Source organism: Salmo trutta, chromosome 16, assembly GCF_901001165.1.
Source record: "Salmo trutta chromosome 16, fSalTru1.1, whole genome shotgun sequence".
Classification (NCBI taxonomy): domain Eukaryota; kingdom Metazoa; phylum Chordata; class Actinopteri; order Salmoniformes; family Salmonidae; genus Salmo; species Salmo trutta.
Genome location: NC_042972.1, coordinates 41,953,643 through 41,975,561, shown reverse-complemented (window position 1 = coordinate 41,975,561; position 21,919 = coordinate 41,953,643). Strand labels below are relative to the sequence as shown.

The 21,919-nt window shown below is 42.8% G+C and overlaps 1 protein-coding gene across 2 annotated transcripts in view; it reads left to right on the top strand.

Moving 5' to 3' along the window:
* The window catches only part of LOC115150769 (A disintegrin and metalloproteinase with thrombospondin motifs 9), a 72,179-nt gene that overhangs the window by 21,209 nt on the left and 29,051 nt on the right, over positions 1-21,919 (top strand). For both annotated transcript variants that reach the window (XM_029694431.1, XM_029694430.1), the window contains exons 19-28: positions 3,094-3,220; positions 3,377-3,587; positions 3,667-3,834; positions 4,365-4,529; positions 6,183-6,302; positions 15,446-15,553; positions 15,659-15,826; positions 18,160-18,435; positions 19,286-19,447; positions 19,780-19,956. In XM_029694431.1, the coding sequence (XP_029550291.1) occupies positions 3,094-3,220; positions 3,377-3,587; positions 3,667-3,834; positions 4,365-4,529; positions 6,183-6,302; positions 15,446-15,553; positions 15,659-15,826; positions 18,160-18,435; positions 19,286-19,447; positions 19,780-19,956 (1,682 nt within the window). The remainder of the gene's footprint in view (positions 1-3,093; positions 3,221-3,376; positions 3,588-3,666; positions 3,835-4,364; positions 4,530-6,182; positions 6,303-15,445; positions 15,554-15,658; positions 15,827-18,159; positions 18,436-19,285; positions 19,448-19,779; positions 19,957-21,919) is intronic.

The following is a 21,919-nucleotide window of genomic DNA, read 5'->3' as shown; positions in this document are numbered from 1 at the left end:
CTGTCTATCTATGGGTCACAGGGTTGACATATTATGCTTGACCTACTCAATTTTCCACCACAAAACACCCGAAAATGTCAAAAAAGATTAGAACCAGCTCACCTGCTTTTACACTAGGGTTTGACTATAATGTTTATTTTAGTTTTTTTTTCATTTTATTAAAAGGAATAGTTTTACCTTTTTTAAATGAGAGTTCAGTTCACATAACAGGGTTGACCTTAAAATGAGGGGATTTGTTTTTATAAATGTTTTTATGAATCACTAATCACATTAAATAAATGAATAACAATCGCCACAATTGACTTTGTCAAAGCAACATAATAACTAGGGCTTTACAATGATGGTGAAAACTTTGAGAAATGTTGTGGTTTAAGTCACAGATGGTGCTCAGAGGGACATGTCAAAATGTTGAATTGTGGCACTTTAGCAAGTCTTTATTCATATAAAAAAACAGATGTATTAAATTTTCCATCTGGTGTATATTAAAAGGGCACTTTATTTAATATAACAGGCTTTTAAAATACTATATTGATGCACAATTTCTACTGAAAATATCACTCATTTCGTGGAACGACTCATACATGCGTGTCTTTACGCATCACACTTTTTCTGAAATGAAGAACACTAGGCTCCCTTTAAACTGTATTGTAGACTATGTGTGAGGCACATTTGCAAGAACCAAAATATAGACCTATCCATCATTGATATGGCATTATAGGACTAAATAATTTGAATAAGAAAAGAGAAGTGAGGCACTCTGGAAATGGGGATGGATATCAGCGAAATGGTGTATGCAGGTAGGCCTATGTGAATTGTGAATAATGCAAAAGCAAAATGGCAAGTAGACCATTTAGAAACCTTTTATGGATGGGCTACTTGGCTAATGCATGGCCAGGATAAGAGAGATACCCGACTCATTGTTGTTGAACCAGCTTTCATTATAGTAGTGTAAGGGTAGCCTACTGAGGGATTGGTTTTTAATCTAATGAAATGAAAAACAAGACACTGTTACAGGAAAATAACTTAAACATTTCTAAAAACGAGGGTCACTGGCATCATCTCTCGCTCCAAGAACTGGCTAAAATAATGTAGCCTACAATACATAGATTAAAAGGGGATGTCCGCTTACTGTTTTGCTGCTCCCAAATTGACCTTTTAATAAAGCTTTGGTGATAAAGATTTATTAAAAAGCTATCTCTTGAACCAAACCCTTTATTGATAGTCTTGGCTACTTGGTGAATGGATAGGGCAGGAGAAAAAAACAGCCAGATTGTCACAGCAGTCGATTAGAGGAGACCAAGGCGCAGTGTGTAGTGTGCTCGTCGTTGTATATTGTAATGGAAACGAACACTAGACAAAATAACAAAATGACAGCCAACAGTTCCGTCAGGTTTACAAACTAAACAGAAAGCAACTACCCACGAAAACGAAAGGAAAAAAGTCTGCCTAAGTATGGCTTCCAATTAGAGACAACGATAGACAGCTGCCTCCGATTGGAAACCATACCCGGCCAAAACATAGAAATACAAACATAGAATGTCCACCATCTATCACACCCTGACCTAACTAAACAGAGAAAAAACAGCTCTCTAGGTCAGTGTGACACAGATGGCTATGCTTGGTTTTAAATTAAATTAAACGAAATGGAGAAAAAAACATAATATTACAACATATTTATTTAAAACAAAATCATTTTCATAAAAAATAAAAGAAATGTTCGTTTTTTTTATTGTAGAAAAAACAGTATACATACAAGTATACAAACAGACATATGCTAGGGGGTACAACAAATTATTATACAAAGACCTTAAAAGATACACATGTATAGATTTTTTTTAACAGCTTTCTTATTAGAAGAATGTACAATGCTCTTTATGTATTGCTCAAATTCCTTATAGAAAACACAGAAGAGTGTTTTTTTATTAGTGAATTTACATTTATGAATATTAAATTTTTTCATTAGCACAATTAGATTCATGAGGTAAAACATTTTTTCTTTATCCTTATTATAGTTAAGGAAACCGAGCAGCACATTCTCCCATAGAAAAACAAAAGTCATCAAGAATAGTAGCAATTATAAAACTATGAATATCTTGCCATAATTTCTTTACATGTAGACAATGCCAAAATAATTGAAAAACTGTGTCTGGATGCTCAACACAAAAATACAGTTAATGTTAATGTGTTTTTTGAGTTTCTTCAGGTAATGATTCTGGTTACACCTCTAAACAACATGAGAGTTCCAGATGGAATATCATCAAAGACTATGGCGAACTCTTTAGGTGTAACAAGGATATTGTAATGAGATAAAAATTCCTCATAATTGAGTAACAATCCTTCTGCATAAAAAAATTGACTCACCAGCAGCATATGATTATTTAACCAGTTCTTTAAAAAATGAAGACTTGTTTCTATACAAAATATCCTTATTGTTCCAAAATGAAATACCTACGCAGGGAAAAGCACACATCTCTTGTTCCATGAGCATATGGGCACTGTCTGTCACTGCTGGATAGGCTGCGCTTCCGCTGTCAAAATCAATGTCATAATCATCCACGTTACCATTAAGACCTGCTTTTGGTGAGTCTTAAATCACTGAATGAAAATGTCACTTGTGCTAGTTTTAAAAACACATCTCAAATATTCCCACCATCCCACCTCATGGCAAGTAAGCTGATGTCAGACAGGTAAATTGCTGAATCTGGCTGACAATATTGCCTGCAGTGTATTTCTTCACTAATACATATATATTTATCTATGGGGTTTTACTGCAAGTTTTACTGATTTACAGCTCATAATGCTTGGTTATAAAAATTGAGAACAGAAGGTATAGGTGGAAGAGTGCTTTTTAGAATGCTTTTTTAAAATAAAAATGATTTTGCTATGATTTAAGCCACACGATTCCTGGAGGCACACACTCCTGCTGGTTTTCCTTCTTACCTTTTGACAAGTGTCTGATTTAGACTCCAAAGAATCCAAGCTTGCATGGACTTTCTAGCCAATCGATTTATTGATTCAATGCCAGATCCTGGGAGAAACTAAAAGCAGCAGGACCATGACCAAGGAACTAAACCCTCTCTCCCACCCCATCAGGAGAGCGTAAGAGGAAGATCCTGTGTAGTAGAGAGTCGGACCGTGTGGTGGTCTCAGACCAGAGGTGCCATGGGGCCGCCAGACCAGCCATGGTCACAGAACCCTGCAACGCAGAGTGTGAAATCAGGTACTGCCTAAACCACTCTCAATCGATTTATCTGTCCATATCGCAGATTTTTTTATCACTATCAGTCTTTATATCTGTGATATGTATGCTGTTTGATACAAAGTTCAGTTTTATCCTGTCAGCGTCTTTCACTTATGACCTTTCCTGTCTGTGTAGGTGGCATGTGGCGAGGAAGAGCGAGTGTACAGTCGCATGTGGAGTGGGATATCGTACGCTGGAGATCTACTGCGCCAAACTCAGCCGGGCCGATGGAAAGACCCAGAAGGTGGACGAGCGTTACTGCAGCAGTCAACGCAAACCTGACGACAAGGAGAGTTGCCATGGAGACTGTAACCCAGGAGGATGGGAGTACTCATCTTGGTCAGAGGTGAGACCGCCTGTTATAGTTTTAAGGGATTTATAAAAAGAGAAAGAAAAGGTTTAATACGTGTGGGCATGTGTTGCAGTGTTCCAAAAGCTGTGGAGGAGGGTCCCGGCGTCGGGCGGCTGTGTGTGGAAAGTCTTCTGAGGCAGGAAGTGATGAGAGCAAGTGCAGCCAGAGAGACAAGCTGACCACCATCCAGAACTGCAATGAGTTCCTATGTCCTGCGTGGAAGACCGGAGACTGGTCTGAGGTCAGTTCGATGGAGAATGTTTGGACTACGATTTGGGAATGTTGCTTAGCATTTGAAGCTAATTGAGGAATTTTGAACCCAGATGGCCTTTTTACACTAAGACCAGTTTGCAGCCAAATCAGGGTTCTGACTCTATACCTGACAGCAGACATAGTGTAAAAATAACATTTGCAGGACAGAATTATGGGAATAATCTTGAATTTGTTTGACTAAGGAATTCTACTCCTATAATATAAAGAGGAAGTAGTAAACATGTAAAAATGACTGGGCACCAGTGAAGTAGGTCAAAGGAAAATCCTAATGTTGATAATGAGTTTCATAGGTATGACTTGTCATGTACGGTGCACTACTGTACTAGTGTTTGTGGGGTAGTAACTAGCTTTATTGTATAGTTTACACGTTCTGTCCAGCAGTTCAAAAGGCTTTGAGTGCGCCTACACAAACAAACACTCTACACACATAGCTAGCCTACTGTACAAGTCAATCTATGTGCCGCTGTTTCTCATTGTGCCCGTTGACTGTTGTTGCAGTGCCTGGTGACGTGTGGGAAAGGGTACAAGCATCGGCAGACATGGTGCCAGTTTGCGGAGGACCGACTGGACGACCGCTTCTGTGACTCTATGTCCAAGCCTGAGTCAGTCCAGACGTGTCAGCTGCAGGATTGTGCTTCGTGGCAGGTCGGACCATGGGGACAGGTGAGTCACGCGTGTTGTACAGTTGATATACAGTAGGGTGACATGTTTTGTGGCAGGTAATATTATGATCTGTTTGCCTAGTGGCACCCACTGTGTTTCAGGTGACATCTGTGACTTCCAGTCACCCCCTGTTCCTCAAAGACTATAGTGTTGTGTCTTGTAACAGCTAACGATTATCTGAACTTATTATGTGTCATTCCAACTGTGTCCAACTGTTTCTAATATTAGAATATGACCCAATGAAGCAGCTATTTATACAATCTATGATAATAAACCCATTTTGCTTCAGAGTTTTAGTTATGTGACCATGAGGCTATACTGAGCCTAATGTGATTTAAAAAGAAAAATCTCCTATGAACTTTCTTCAGATCACAGGAGGTTGGTTTAATTGGGGAGGATGGGCTTGTGGTAATGGCTGGAGCAGAATCAGTGGAATGGCATTCAATACATCAAACACATGGTTTCCATGTGGTTGTCACAGGCGTCAAAAGGATTAGACCAAGGCGCAGCGTGTATAGTGCTCATCTTCATTTATTTTGAGAGAACACTTAAACAAAATAACCAAACGACAAACAGTTCCGTAAGGTACACAGACTATACGGAAAATAACCACCCACAAAACCCAAAGGAAAACAGGCTGCCTAAGTAAGGCTTCCAACCAGAGACAACGAAAGACACCTACCTCTGATTGGAAACCACACTCGGCCAAACCTGGAAAACGAAACATAGAAAATTAAAACTAGAACACATTCCCCTAGAAACAAACAAACCCCAAAACACACAAAACAACCCCCCTGCCACGCCCTGACCATACTACTACGGCAAATGACCCTTTTCACTGGTCAGGACTTGACAGTGGTTGATACCATTCCATTTGCTCCGTTCCAGACATTATTATGAGCCGTCCTCCCCTCAGCAGCCTCCACTATTCCAGATGTAGAACAATGACAGGAGAAAGATAAGCCACTCAATTAGTCTATCCCCCATTTACTCTGCTGTTTAGGCACATTGCTGACCATGCCAAAATAAGCATATACAATCTGTACACAATCTGTGTAGACATACTCCCCTATATTTATGTTTGCTAATGCATTGCCAGTTTATATCTCTCAGGACGCAAAAAAAACGTTCTCTGTAGCAATTCTGTAGCAAGGTGTCGCAACGTTTTGCAAATCAAAACTGGGCACTTCATCTTAACACAGCTTGTGTGTGCAAACTGCCTGTAAGCCTAAACATGTGATGGAGATTAGGTGTTCCTATACCATGGCATAGGCAATCATGTTAAATGTATATTTGAAGCTGTTTAATGAAGCGCGTGGAATCTTAGCTGAAGTTGCTGCCACACAAGTTTGACCTCATTTCATTGGAGTCAGTGAGGTAGAAGAGAGTGTGGTGTGTACCCACTGACTTGGCTACAGTGGAAAAAAGAAGTGGAAAGTAGATGAATTACTCATGCATTATGATCCTGAAGGCTGTTATCTGCTGCCACTAGTCTGACCAGGCTCATCAGGGAGTGCACTTCTTTTCCATTCAGTTACTCATTTTTGGAGAGATTTGCTACATTGGCTTGTTTTTCTCCCTCTCTGTCTTTCTCTCCATTGCTCTCATTCTTTATGTCTCTCTTTTCTCTTACTCTCTCTTTGGTGGACTCAGTGCACTACCTCGTGTGGACCCGGCTACCAGATGCGAGCGGTGAAGTGTGTTGTGGGGTCATACGGGTCCGTCATGGACGACACTGAATGTAACGCTGCCACGCGGCCCACTGACACTCAGGTAAGGACACAGTCCACTAAGACCCATCTCAACATCTCTACAACTTCCCCTCATCTCCTCTGCACTGATCTGGACAATTGACACAGGATAAGTGAAAGCAATGTGGTGGATTCCTTCTCATTTTGTGAGAATGCTTTTATATACTGCCCTTGGATACTACTCAGTTTTCAAGTGATATTTGTGAGAATATAACTTTTAGGGAGGCCTACATGCAATTTGCTCAGTATTAGGCCACCCAGGTCTTGACTGTCAGACTCAGTAGACCACACAAGACCCTAACCCGCTCCTGACACACTACTTGAATGCTTGGTTGTGAGCTGACCATGTGACTTGCCCTATCCCCTCCAGTTGTAGAATGGTGTTCAATTCTATAGTGAGGAAAGGGGGGTTCCCCGTGCAGGCTGAGACACAGGTACAGTCACTGGCACACTGAGGTAGGAAGGAAGTCCCACACCCAGTCCATTACCACCTGGACTCAATAAGGCCTTGTTGTCTAGACAGGGGTTAGATGGGGGCTGTGCTTACCCCCAGACGGAGACACATAGCTGGGATTGTCTCCCTCCAGCAGTCCATCCCCTTACCAAGCATGAGGGAGGAGGAAAGAGGGCCTGTCCACGGCAGGTCCCCACAACAGCTCCTGTCAAGGAGCAGGAGGGGGTCTGGGGATGGGTGATGGAGGGGGAGTGGGAGCTGGCTCTAACCCCAGAAACAGAACGATTTTGCAGTAACAGTAGGCCATGGGGCAGGACTGGTGATGAGGCAAAACATTCCTGTATTATTTGTGGAAAATGTCCTCACCTTGGTTATGTAAACCTACAGTCTGCTAGGGGTATCGTTTGTCTGTAAAGAGTCTTGTAGTGTAGTGTAATAGTATAGTTTCCCACCTTAATGTCTGTCTGTCAACACCTTATGTGAACCTATCTGAAAAACCTCTTCAGTAAGACAATTCCCGCTCTATTGAAGTGTCATGACCAAGACGTAGATGGTGAACACAAACAGTTGCGGAATAATCGTCACACATTTCATGAGCCTCTACTTTTATGAACCTCTCCGTGCATCAATTTAGTTTATTAGGCCTTGCTTCTTTCTTCTTCATGCTAATAGTGGGAAGGTAGGATGGAGCGTTTTCCCGGGGCATGGCGGGCGGGTCATGGTTGAGTGGGGTGTGGAGGGGTGGGGTGGGCCATAAACACAGGCTGAGACTCCGGTCACAGGGAGGCCCCCCTGGTCCAGGCCTTAATTCCCGACTCAGCCATCATGCCCAGTGACCCTGAACCAGTCACTTCATCTCCCTGTGATTCCAGCCAGTCATCCGTGAAGTCAGCTCCGAGGCCGCACACCCTAAACCACTCCGGGGCTGGAAAAGGGGGAAAGACGACAGAATGGAGCTTATGTTTCAGGACGCCTGTCTCCACCTCAGTTGACCAGTGAGGAGGAGGGGAGAAAAACAAAAAAATACACAACAATGACTGAACACTTGCCTCCTACACACCTACCCTCAGACGGGTACGCAACATGGTCTTTCTAGGGTACTAGTGATCGTTTCTTGTAGTGGACAACTGGAGCTGTTGCAAAGTTATTCATAATAATTGTGAATACATTAAGATATAAAGGGTGGAACATAAATACATTCAATATAATTCATGAGTTGAATCAAAATCTGTGTTTAAACTCTTTCTCATGCTTGGAGTCTTCACAGATTTGGCAAAAATCGTGTGACATAAAATACTTCCTTACTTTCCTTACATTTATGATACTGTTATATCATATACTAACAATTTAACAATTGAATTACACATTGAACATGATCCTGTAAAAGTCCTGGATGTTGCTGTCAGACTCTTTTTTTTGTAATGAGGTCTTGGAAGTGTACTGTAACCTCATAACATTTCGTATCTGTTGTGGTGTGATAACAGTTTTCATGGACACACATGTCCCAAATAATGGATGGAATTATTCATTAATTAATGCAAAACCGAAAGCTTCTAACAGAAAGAGTAACTTGAACAAAAATAATCAAACAAAAATCGATACTGTCATTAGTAGCGTTCTTCAATAATTATAGTTGTTTGATGCGCATTTGATGTCTAGCTGTTAAGTTACGTGGGGAAATGATCAGCTGAATCAGGAAAGGATTATGAAGTTATTAAAAGCTGGAGTGATACAGCATGCGATTGAACAGCAGCCAAAGTGCAGAAATGAACGTTGATCTGGAGAATTGACAGAACATGTTGGTGTCTATATTGCTGGGGAGGTCAAGTTAATTAGCCTATGTCGTGAACATTCCTGAGGTAAGATTACATACGGTCCGTGTACTTTTTGATCGCAGTAGCGGTGCGTGTGTAAAATCACCGGGGAACCCAAGGCCCCCCCAAAAAAGCCATATTACATCCTATGTTTTGTGATAGTTGCGTTGTTTGCTCTATAAGCAAACAGCGCATAGTTCATATTCATTGACACAGTGATATATAGGCCTAAAGGCTGAGACAATAAGAAGACACAGTGGCAGAATAAATTCAACCACACTTTTGTTTCATCACAAACCCGGAGAGCAACATCTGTCCGGTGGAGTCCACAAAGCATATTGCATGTTACATGACCTTCAGCATGGTCAAGCAAGTTAATGTTCCTGACATTTTCGGACCACTAAACAACTATTGATTTAGAACCACAGAGAGAAAAGAAAACAGGAGCTGCCTCCACTATTCCAGCACAATTTCAAATGTAACATTTCAACATTATCTAATCACCTATGCTTAGTCTAATACAGTGACAACTAAAAGATACCAAAAACAATTTAGTCCAATAAACGTAAATTAAATATTATGTGGCTTTACCTGGTACTGATTTCTGTGTGTGTGTGCGTACGTGCATGCTTGCAAGTATAAGAAAATGTGTTGACTCACCCTAATTGTAGAGAAACGCCAATGTCATCCTCCTCTTTCATGTTGCCTGAACGGTCTATGACTCTGTCATGCAGTACACGCTTTACGTTTTTGTTGACCTAGTCTACCTGGCTAAAATGCTTGCTAGTCTAACTTCCTTTCATGGGCAACCATGAGCCAGCTAGTTAACATTAGCCTTCTACATCTAGCTACATATTAAACTTCCATCCTCTCAGGCCAGGGGCACAATGTATTCATTTATGGTTAATTCGCCATTATAATCATTGGCCAGTACAGAGAATTAAGAAAAACTTATTAAAAAGTATTAAGTCCAAATCCCTCTCTCCATTGATGGCTAATTTAGGAAAGGGGCAATTTTAGCTAGCTAGCTACCCACCGGTGGACAACAGCATAATGAGATGCAACAATTCAATGACGTTTGGCTTATGATGTGATTGGTGTGAAACCAAATCCAAACTGTCTTCCATTGACACTTTTTGTTGGTGTGCCAGCACCATTCACAGCTGAACTTGTTCAGTTTAGACAGAGGGGCGCTGTTTTGTTCACAGATACTTTCTCCGGTGAGATACATTCAGCCTGTTGCGAATTGAAGGACATTTTGGAAACAGAGACGAAAGATACATTATTTTGTTTCTTTTTTTTCTTGGTACATTTTTGGAGGAAGCCTGGCTTCCCTTGACTCCCAAGAATACACGCCACTGTTTGAGCCACTGTTTGATCGTTTGTTTTCCGAGTTAAAAAATGTAAAATGACTTGTTTAGCTGTTCTTGAATAGAAATATAAGAAGAAAAATTGCTTGTTTTTCATTTTTGCATATGAAACCAAAACAAATACTTAATATTTCGATTTTCACATGTAGATGGGGTTAAATATGGAATGCCTGTCATTGGTTAAGTGCACAGCCAACACTTCCTGTCCTTTCAAAGTAGGACTTCACCCTTCCAACTGTTTTGCCCATGCTACAGAAGGCTATATTGGTCGCTAATACAGGACTAGTAAAGGCCCAGTGCACTACTTTTGTGAAAAAATGTAACTTACAAAAATGTAATAATATTTGCCTGCGCAACAGAAGGCTATATCGGTCTGATAATACAGGACTAGTAAAGGCCCGGTGCACTACTTTTGTGAAGGTAAAAAAATGTCCCCCAAAAATGTACAACATTCATATCCACTTCCCGTGGATATGAACAACAGTATCTATTGCTAGACTAGAGATACGGCCCGACTGTAGCTATAGTTAGTCAGTGGTTGCACATCTAACTACCTTGAATTAAGCAAGGGTGTGAATGATGGAGACTGTGTTCAGCTACCCAGAACTGTCTGATCAGCCTGGTAGGGTGCCGTGGGTGTGTCTAGCTTACACCTGTGCAAATCCATGTGTGAATAGCAATGGAATGAAGCATCCAACCAATGCCTTGAGTCGTGCTGTAGGTCCACCACACGTCCCTTGAGTCGTGCTGTAGGTCCACCACATGTCCCTTGAGTCGTGCTGTAGGTCCACCACACTTCCTGTCCAGAAGCAGCCCCTACTCCTAGACACTTGTGGAGATCTGAGAGGATTGGACAGGTGTAAGCAATACCGCCAAATTTCCACCAAGCCTTTCAGAAGGTAAGCTGGAGCTCTCACCATGTCACCACCAATCAATCCCTCTCAGATCTCCAGAAGTGTCTAGACTCTGGGCAGTAGGGGCTAGGGGTTGTTTCTGGACAGGCCATGGGTATTATGGTAGAGCAGTCAGTCAGTCAGCCTGGAACTGTCTAAAAATGTTAAAGAGGCAGTGCATTTAAAAACAAGATTTTGGTCTGTTTTTTAATGAGATTTCCACACACACACTATGAGGTAGGGCCGGAACGATATCAGTATTGCAATATTTTTTCCATGGCAAACATTTTAACACAAAACAGACCAAACTCTTTGGTCCTTTAAAAACCAGCTGTATGTAAAATATTGTGTGCTATTGTATAGCTTGGAGAATAAATACATGTGACTCTGGATGACAACATAATGGTGTTTGTATCCAACATTAGGGGTGTTTTCCTAAAGAAGTTAAATCCGCTAAGTGTTTTGTTTCTTTGGCACAATACTAATGAGTATTGTGATATTGGCATACTATGAGGTCGAAATAAAACTCTGAAATTGTGAAAATTATAATAAATCAAATGAAATTTTATTTGTCACATACACATGGTTAGCAGATGTTAATGCGAGTGTAGCGAAATGCTTGTGTTTCTAGTTCCGACAATGCAGTAATATCCAACGAGTAATCTAACCTAACAATTTCACAACAATTACCTTATACACACAAGTGTAAAGGAATGAATAAGAATATGTACATAAAAAAATATATGAATGAGTGATGGTATAGAACGGCATAGGCAAGATGCAGTGGATGGTATAGAGTACAGTACATACATATGAGATGAGTAATGTAGGATATGTAAACATATAAAAGTGGCATTGTTTAAAGTGGCTAGTGATACATTACATCAGGATGGCAAAATGCAGTAGATGGTATAGAGTACAGTATATACATATGAGATGAGTAATGTAGGGTATGTAAACATATAAAACTGTCATTGTTTAAAGTGGCTAGTGATACATTACATCAAGATTCAGTAGATGGTATAGAGTACAGTATGTACATATGAGATGAGTAATGTAGGGTATGTAAACATTATATGAAGTGGCATTGTAAAGTGGCTGGTGATACATTTATTACATCGATTTTTCCATTATTAAAGTGGCTGGAGTTGAGTCAGTATGTTGGCAGCAGCCACTCAATGTTAGTGATGGCTGTTTAACAGTCTGATGGCCTTGAGATAGAAGCTGTTTTTCAGTCTCTCGGTCCCTGCTTTGATGTACCTGTACTGACCTCGGCTTCTGGATGATAGTGGGGTGAACAGGCAGTGGCTCGGGTGGTTGTTGTCCTTGATGATCTTTTTGGCCTTCCTGTGACATCGGGTGGTGTAGGTGTCCTGGAGGGCAGGTAGTTTGCCCCCGGTGATGCGTTGTGCAGACCTCACTACCCTCTGGAGAGCCTTACGGTTATGGGCGGAGCAATTGCCGTACCAGGCGGTGATACAGCCCAACAGGATGCTCTCGGTTGTGCATCTGTAAAAGTTTGTGAGTGTTTTTGGTGACAAGCCGAATTTCTTCAGCCTCCTGAGGTTGAAGAGGCGCTGCTGCGCCTTCTTCACCACGCTGTCTGTGTGGTTGGACCATTTCAGTTTGTCCGTGATATGTACGCCGAGGAACTTAAAACTTTCTACCCTCTCCACTACTGTCCCGTCGATGTGGATAGGGGGGTGCTCCCTCTGCTGTTTCCTGAAGTCCACGATCATCTCCTTTGTTTTGTTGACGTTGAGTGTGAGGTTATTTTCCTGACACCACACTCCGAGGGCCCTCACCTCCTCCCTGTAGGCCGTCTCGTCGTTGTTGGTAATCAAGCCTACCACTGTAGTGTCGTCGGCAAACTTGATGATTGAGTTGGAGGCGTGCATGGCCATGCAGTCGTAGGTGAACAGGGAGTACAGGAGAGGGCTGAGAACGCACCCTTGTGGGGCCCCAGTGTTGAGGATCAGCGGAGTGGCGATGTTGTTACCTACCCTCACCACCTGGTGGCGGCCCGTCAGGAAGTCCAGGACCCAGTTGCACAGGGCGGGGTTGAGACCCAGGGTCTCGAGCTTGATGACGAGTTTGGAGGGTACTATGGTGTTAAATGCTGAGCTGTAGTCGATGAACAGCATTCTCACATAGGTATTCCTCTTCTCCAGATGGGTTAGGGCAGTGTGCAGTGTGATTGCGATTGCATTGTCTGTGGACCTATTGGAGCGGTAAGCAAATTGGAGTGGGTCTAGAGTGTCAGGTAGGGTGGAGGTGATATGGTCCTTGACTAGTCACTCAAAGCACTTCATGATGACGGAAGTGAGTGCTACGGGGCGGTAGTCATTTAGCTCAGTTACCTTAGCTTTCTTGGGAACAGGAACAATGGTGGCCCTCTTGAAGCATGTGGGGACAGCAGACTGGGATACGGATTGATTGAATATGTCCGTAAACACACCAGCCAGCTGGTCTGCGCATGCTCTGAGGACGCGGCTGGGGATGCCGTCTGGGCCTGCAGCCTTGCGAGGGTTGACACGTTTAAATGTTTTGCTCACGTCGGCTGCAGTGAAGGAGAGCCCGCAGGTTTTGGTAGCGGGCTGTGTCAGTGGCACTGTATTGTCCTCAAAGCAAGCAAAGAAGTTGTTTAGTCTGTCTGGGAGCAAGACATCCCGGTCCGCGACGGGGCTGGTTTTCCTTTTATAGTCCGTGATTGACTGTAGACCCTGCCACATACCTCTCGTGTCTGAGCCGTTGAATTGTGACTCTACTTTGTCTCTATACTGACACTTAGCTTGTTTGATTACCTTGCGGAGGGAATAGCTACACTGTTTGTATTCGGTCATGTTTCCGGTCACCTTGCCCTGATTAAAAGCAGTGATTCACGCTTTCAGTTTTGCGCGAATGCTGCCATCAATACACGGTTTCTGGTTTGGGAATGTTTTATTAGACGCTGTGGGTACGACATCGCGATGCACTTGCTAATAAACCCGCTCACCGACTCAGCGTATTCGTCAATGTTGTTGTTCGCCGCAATGCGGAACATATCCCAGTCCACGTGATCGATGGCCTTTTTGTGGCCTTTTTTGTGTAAGAGCTGTTTGAAAAAAAAATCTGGAATTTCGGTTCAGGTGGGTTCAGGTGGGATGGACCTTTTGGCCCACATCATGACGTCATAATGTGATATGATTATCATAGACCAATGACTGTTCATCTGGGAAAGGGGGTGGGCTCTAGACCATCCTATCAGCCAATCAGGGCTGTGTATGTAAATATCTTCACATTTGTTTCCTAACTCCCACATGATCAATCTGAGCATTTCAAGGACCAAAGGAGGCTCAGGGAAATAAATGAAAAATACTTTGGTGATTTATTATTAGACATACAGTGATGATTTAAAAAATATAATTACAAAGACTGCATGGGGGCAAATCAGATTCTCCTCTTGTTTACCCCATTCCTCACCTCCTCCTCAAAGCACATTGGGGGAGAGGAGTGAAGGTTCCTCCCCTCCAGCTGCAATGCACTTTCAAGGAGAGGTAAGGAGTGGAGGAAACAAGGACAGAGGAAGAAATAATAGTTTTCAGACACAGCCACACACACACACACACACAATGCTTGAAGAGTTTACTGATTATAATGATTTCATTATTGGTTATTATTAATGTCAATGATTTTGTTGACAGAACCCATTGTATTATTATTATTTCATTATATTATATTATTAGATTCACTATTAAAACATATAGAAATGATGTTGTTTATCTTTTTCGTTGTCCAGGAATGTTTAGCATGGCTTTAAATGATAGAGAATTTGACCAAAGCACAAAAAGACCTGGCAACTAGGCATGACAAAGAAACATGCAGTGTTTCTTGTGATATTTTGAATTATGTTTTGTTGTTGCTAGGTGGAATTATGGTCTCATTGTGCCTATCTATAGTTTTATTCCTGTAACTACACCTGTGAAGCTGCAAGAAAATCATATTTAAATGTATATCTAACCATTTTGAAATGTTGACCCTGATGTCACACATTGGCCCCTTTATTTATATAAGGACGCACATACATCAACACACACCCACAGTCATAGACAGGTCTTGGTTGCCTCCTTCATTCTTTCTCTTATTATTCCCACCACCATGTTTTACAATGTATTTAACTGTGTTAGTGTAAGGCTGCGGAGGCTGTGTTCTCCAGCCTGCCTGGCTGCCAGTGTCCTGTTTATTTCCACTCAGAGGATGAGTGTGGAATGTGGAGCCCTCTGTCACACAGCTATACCTAAGTTAGGCCCCTCTCTGCTCACCTCTCTGCTCAACCCAGAACTAGGGGGTCAAAGGTCATGAGAGGGCTCTGGGGAGGAGAGCACGGCGGAAGAAGGAGGAGCCCAGTAACACGCCAGTGTTGGCATTGGAGCCTGGGATACCTCTCCACTGTGACATGTTATGACAGGCATCAGGTTATTCCGATGGAGGGGTTTAACACTGTATTTCTGGGATCCGTCAGGGTAACACTGTTACTTTTAGTCTGATGATGGGTACACGTCTGTCAGAGCTGTACAGTAAGTAGATGACAGTACAGTATGCTGTGTTTCTGTCACTGTAATTGGTTTAATGGATGTGTATGGTTGTCCCTGTAGGACTGTGAACTGACCCAGTGTCCCATCAGCCACCCGGTTCCCCCGGGGACCAAAGTGCCCTCCCACCTCCCACACAAAACCCAGTGGAGGTTCGGCTCCTGGACACAGGTTGGTTCTATCAGTTACTCCACCACTCAATGAAGCAATTACATACTCTGTGTGTTGTACTGTATTGTACTACGATTGTACTAATTGCCTCCATCTCCACCACAGTGTAGCGCCACCTGCGGCAAAGGGACCCGGATGCGCTATGTCAGTTGCCGTGACAACCAGGGTGGGGTTGCAGAGGATTCTGCCTGCTCCCACCTGGCCAAGCCCCCGGCCAGGGAGGTGTGCTCTGTAGTGGCCTGCGGACAGTGGAAGGTCCTTGAATGGACATCTGTAAGTAACTACTTTCGTTCAATCAACCACCAATGTTTAATGTGTTTGCCATGTACACTTAAAATATTTGACATTACTACAGGGTCTTGTGGCTAAGGATATTAAATTCATATATCCATTATATCCATTACTAATGTCTTTGAAGTTCCAATGCAGCTGTTTTTATCTCAATATCAAATAATTTCTGAGTAACAATTATGTACCTTACTGTGATTATTTTCAATTAAAATGGTAAAAAAAATTATTATAATTGCTTTTTAGCACAGAGCAATTTCTCAAGTAAGAATTCTGCTAGGACTGTCTGGGAGTGGTCTACAATATATGTACAAAAGTATGTGGACACCCCTTCAAATGAGTGGATTCGGCTATTTCAGCCACAACTGTGGCTGATAGGTACATAAAATTGAGTACACAGCCATGCAATCTCCATAGACAAACGTTGGCAGTAGAATGGCCTTACTGAAGAGCTCGTCTGTACTCGGTTGCAACACTCACTACCGATTTCCAAACTGCCTCTAGAAGCAACGTCAGCACAAGAACTGTTCGTTGGGAGCTTCATGAAATGGGTTTCCATCGGCTGGAGTGGTGTAAAGCTTACCACCATTGGACTGTGGAGCAGTGGAAACGCGTTCTCTGGAGTGATAAATCACTCTTCGACATCTAGCAGTCCAACGGACGAATCTGGGTTTGGCGGATGCCAGGAGAACTCTGCCAACTGTAAAGTTTTGTGGAGGAGCTAGACCCCTTAGTTCCAGGGAAGGGAAATCTTAACCCTACACCATACGACAACATTCTAGACAATTCTGTGCTTCCATCTTTGTGGCAACAGCTTGGGGAGGCCCTTTCCTGTTTCAGCATGACAATGCCCCCATGCACAAAGCAAGGTCCATACAGAAATGGTTTGTCAAGATCGGTGTGAAGGAACTTGACTGGCCTGCATAGAGCCCTGACGTCAACCCAATGAAATACCTTCATATTAATGCCCATGTTTTTGGAATGAGATGTTCAACGAGCACGTGTCCACATACTTTTGGTCATGTAGTGTAAGTGTGGAGGGGAAAACTGAAATCTAGCTGTTATTGGCAGAGAGGTTTGGAACTCTCTTTCTTATTTAACGAATCATTCCAACCTCATAGTGTGGAAATATATATAAAACACAGCAAAATCAAGTTTTTGACTGCACTGGGCCTTTAACCTTCAATTCCATAGTGAACTCTTCGAGAGGGAAATCTGACTACCATTATATGCTCTGTCGGCACTGTTCATTAAGTTGTATTTCACAATGGAATCCCTAGCCAGCTCAGTGGATTATAATATCTGAGGTTTGTTTAGCTGTGGTTTGAACCTTTCAGACCACTGTTCATAATCACTTTGTGTGATTGTGTGTTTCTCTGGTCCAAGGGGAGGAGGAGATGAAACAGGCTTTGGTGTGTTTGGAGGGTTGGCAAGGGGATAGAGGGACGCGTGAGGAACAAGGGGCTGGAGAGAGGGGCTAGGGACCATGTTTGCAGATGTTTCTCATCAGACAGAGAGCCCTAGTCATACTCCCACCATGCTGCAGTTATGACCACCACGCACAAACACACACACGCACAAATGCACACACAGAGATAGCTAGATACAGGCTGTGGGAGGGAGAGTCTCTCTGACTGCTTATTTATTCCAGAGCAACTCAGTGGGCTCCAGGAAGGCAGGAAGCAGCTCAGCCCAAGGCCACAGCAAACAGAGCCACAGAGAGAGACCGCTCTGACTGTAAACGTTCACTTTACACGCTCTTGATATGGAATGGAACCGGAAATGAACCCTGATGGAGGGAGTGATAGTTATGGCATGGTGGATGTCCCAGTTAGGCCATGTAGTTTAATGGCTGTTCTACCATTATAAGACCTAACTGTAAAAGCAGCCTCAGTGTTGTAGTTTTAACTTGTGCATAGGCCTACACAGGGCCTGTTAAAGTGCAGTAACGACACCATTTTTCGGATTGGGAGATGCTTGTGCAATATCCACACCTATTTGAAATAGGCAGCATTGTTGAGTCCTAGACAGTAAACCCTTGGCTCAGTAGCATGGTACAGTACAGTACAGTGGACAGTTGTTGCATAATGCCAGGTCTTATGCAAGACAGATACAGTCCAGTTTACTCCACTTGGCCAGACGTAATTGGAGCAGCATGAGTCTTTGGCAGAAGCTCTTCTCTGTTTCATTTTCTTTAAGGAAGATCGGTTTGGGTCAACCATGTTTAAAGAGACAAGACACTGACCTAAGCTGCTGCAGAAAATTCTGTTTGTGTTTATATGCTTTGTTTCTTACTGTGAGAATGTGTGTGTGCACAGTGCTCTGTATCCTGCGGGCAGGGGAAGACCACGCGCCAGGTGCTGTGTGTGAACTTCAGTGATCAGATAGTGGACGTAGTGGAGTGTGACGCTGATGACCGTCCGGCCACAGAGCAGGAGTGTGCCATGTCCCAGTGCCCTGCTTCCCGCTCCAGTGACTCTCGCCCCCTCCCCTCACCCAGCGGGGGCCCCCGCAATAACCTGCCCACGACTGCCGACGGGCGCGGTGGAGGGCGAGCCCAGGCCCACCAGTGGAGAACAGGACCCTGGGGAGCGGTGAGTTTCTTACCACCATTTACAATCATCTTGGAGTCCTAGGTTCCTTAACATTAAATTAATGCATACAACCTAAGTGGTCTTCCATTACAATCGTATAAGTGGGAAGGCAGCACAGCTGAGCACTATCTCAGCCTTGTGTTGATGTTGACCTTTATGAGGCTGCCTGTCTGTGACATAACAACGTCATGTATCCTAACCCAAGAAGTCAATGAGTTTTTGCTGATGGTTTTGGCAGTTAGTAGCCTATTGTATAGCTGTTATTCAAAACGGGGATATTACAGTTAGTTGCACAGCAATCTGTGTCCCCAAATAGCTGGTGTTATTTAAAAGATCATGGGAAATAGCAAGGGCTATTTTTGGGATCTCTTCCTTCCTTTTCCAGAGGATATGTGTTTTAATATAGCAGTGCATTATCCATCCAGTTTCCTAAAGCACATAGTCTCTGAGGTCAATCTGACACTTGCAAGAATGATGTATGTGTGCTTTTGTATACTTGTCTGTCAATGGGTGCCTTTTTGCACATACTGTGTGTTAGTTTGTTGTCGTTTGTATTTAAAAATGGTGTGTTGGTCTTTGTGTGTGCACTTGTTTCATTGTAGCTGGTGTGTGTATGTGCAAAGGTCTGCAGTATGTGACACTGTTTCTTGGTAAATGTATTCTTGTTGTCACCCATTGTTTGAGTGAGGTATGTGTGTATAGATGAGCGCCATACATTTGCATGGATGAGTACATGTATTAGTGTTTGGATGTCTACTTGCGTGTCTCTGAGTTAGTGCACACATACCTGTACGTGTGAGAGTGTGTTATCCATCTGTCTCAAACGGTGTTCTCCTCCATGTGACGTCAGTGCTCTAGCACGTGTGCCGGCGGCTTCCAGAGGCGTGTGGTGGTGTGCCAGGATGAGAATGGTTATGCTGTCAACAACTGTGAGGAGCGCTCCAAACCCATCGAGCAGCGCTCCTGTGAGTCCGGACCCTGTCCACAGTGGGTCTATGGGAACTGGGGAGAGGTGAGAGAACACAATCCGTCCTACAGCACTGATACACTGCCTGGTTTAGTTGCACTTTGATGACTTCATCCCATCGTTATGAATCTTGGCGTTCTGACAGCGGTTATTATTCTATAATTCCATTCTTCTGAAATTGCTGGGCTGTATGTCTTCATGTGCCTCCTGGGTTGTGTTGGGGGTGAGGGGTTAAAGGTTAGAAATTAGGGGTTAGATGTCCTAGATAGGTAGGTGTATGTTGGGTGGAGATGACATACTGTACGTTAGATAAGCAATGGCGGGAATCAACTGTCCTAACTTTGTCTACACACTCTTACCTCTGCTCTGTCCTGCAGTGTACCAAGCCGTGTGGGGGAGGAATAAAGACACGGCTCGTGGCGTGTCAAAGGCCCAACGGAGAGCGCTTTAACGATCTGAGCTGTGAGATTCTTGACAAACCGCCCGACCGTGAGCAGTGCAATACTCAGTCGTGCCCGTCTAACCCCCACTGGAGCACAGACCCATGGAGCTCGGTACGCTCGTAAATATATCCCTTTTGTTTTCTTCCCCCTCTTTTTTTTAACAGTCCTCTCATTTCACCACACACAGTTTCACCACTAAACTGTGTAGCATGACAAAGCAAAACAAACAAAGAATTAAACTTGAGGGAGAAGGATGGTTCTGTAGACTTACATGCTGGAAACTCCATTTTTCACCTCACCTCCACCTCACCTTTACCCTTTCCCTTGGTGCCTGAGACTGGTCATCCTTCTAGAGACAGATGGGAATTGATTTCTGTTGCACTTAAGAGAAAAGATAAACACACAATATACGCAAAAAGTACAACATATGAAATGCTTCATTGACAGCTGTGACCATAAGAAGACTTTCTCTGTTATCAGTCTTAGTCAGTGTTCAAAATTCAGGATCAGTTGGTATTTCAGAATCAAAGCTAGTTTGTAAGATATTGTTTTAAAATATAATTTATTACTTAAGAGATTTTCTTCTTGGTTTCCTTTGTATATACAGTACCATTAACCTCCAAAGTTTCTTTCATACCTCTTTGTATTCGCACACAGTCAATCGTTGTTCATATGCAATATTGATGAATGTTTCTGTATATCAGGAATTTAAGATGCCTTGTTTTTTTTGTAAACACCCAAAGAATGGAGATACAGTATACTCAAGTGTTGGTGCTATTCATAGTTTTTTTTACACGTGGCATAGAAAATAACCTGGAAAGAGTCCAAGTGAATGCACCAACTCCATTGGGACTATATCATTTTTTTGTACTCTAGAGATATACAGTGCCTTCGGAAAGTATTCAGATCCTTTGACTTTTTCCACATTTTGTTACGTTACAGCCTTATTCAAAAATTGATTTTTTTTTTAAATCCTCAGCTTTCTACACACAATAACTCATAATGACAAAGCGAAAATAGGTTTTTTGAATTTTTTTCAAATATATCAAATATATTGACCTTATATTGACCAAATACAAAGACCTTATTTACATAAGTACTCAAACCCTTTGCAATGAGACTCGAAATTGAGCTCAAGTGCATCCTGTTTTCATTGATCATCCTTGAGATGTTTATACAACTTGATTGCAGACCACCTGTGGTAAATTCAATTGATTGGACATGATTTGGAACTGTCTATATAAGGCCCCACAGTTGACAGTGCATGTCAGAGCAAAAACCAAGCCATGAGATCGATGGAATTTTCCATAGAGCTTCGAGACAGGATTGTGTCGAGGCACAGATCTGGGGGAAGGGTACCAAAACATTTCTGCAGCATTGAAGGTCCCCAAGAACACAGTGGCCTCCATCATTCTTAAATTGAAGAAGTTTGGAACCCCCAAAACTCTTCCTACAGCTGGCTGCTCGGCCAAACTGAGCAATCGGGAGAGAAGGGCCTTGGTCAGGGAGGTGATGGTCACTCTGACAGAGCTCTAGAGTTATTTTGTGGAGATGGGAGAACCTTCCAGATGGACAACCATCTCTGCAGCACTCCACCAATCAGGCCCTTTATGGTAGATTGGCCAGATGGAAGCCACTCGACAGTAAAAGTCACATGACAGATTAACCAAGATTGAACTCTTTAGCCTGACTGTCTAGCGTCACGTCTGGAGGAAACCTGGCACCATCCCTACAGTGAAGCATGGTGGTGGCAGCATCATGTGTGGGGATGTTTTTCAGTGGCAGGGACTGGGAGACTAGTCAGGATCAAGGCAAAGATGAACGGAGCAAAGAACAGAGAGATCCTTAATGAAAACCTGCTCCAGAGCGCTTAGGACCTCAGACTGGTGGTGAAGGTTCACATTTTTATAAATTAGCAAACATTTCTAAAAACCTGTTTTTGCTTTGTCATTATGGGGTATTGTGTGTCGATTGATGAGGGGGGAAAAAACGATTTAATAATAAGTAATAAAAAAGCTGTAACCTAACAAATATGGAAAAAGTTTAGGGGTCTGAATACTTTCCGAAGGCACTA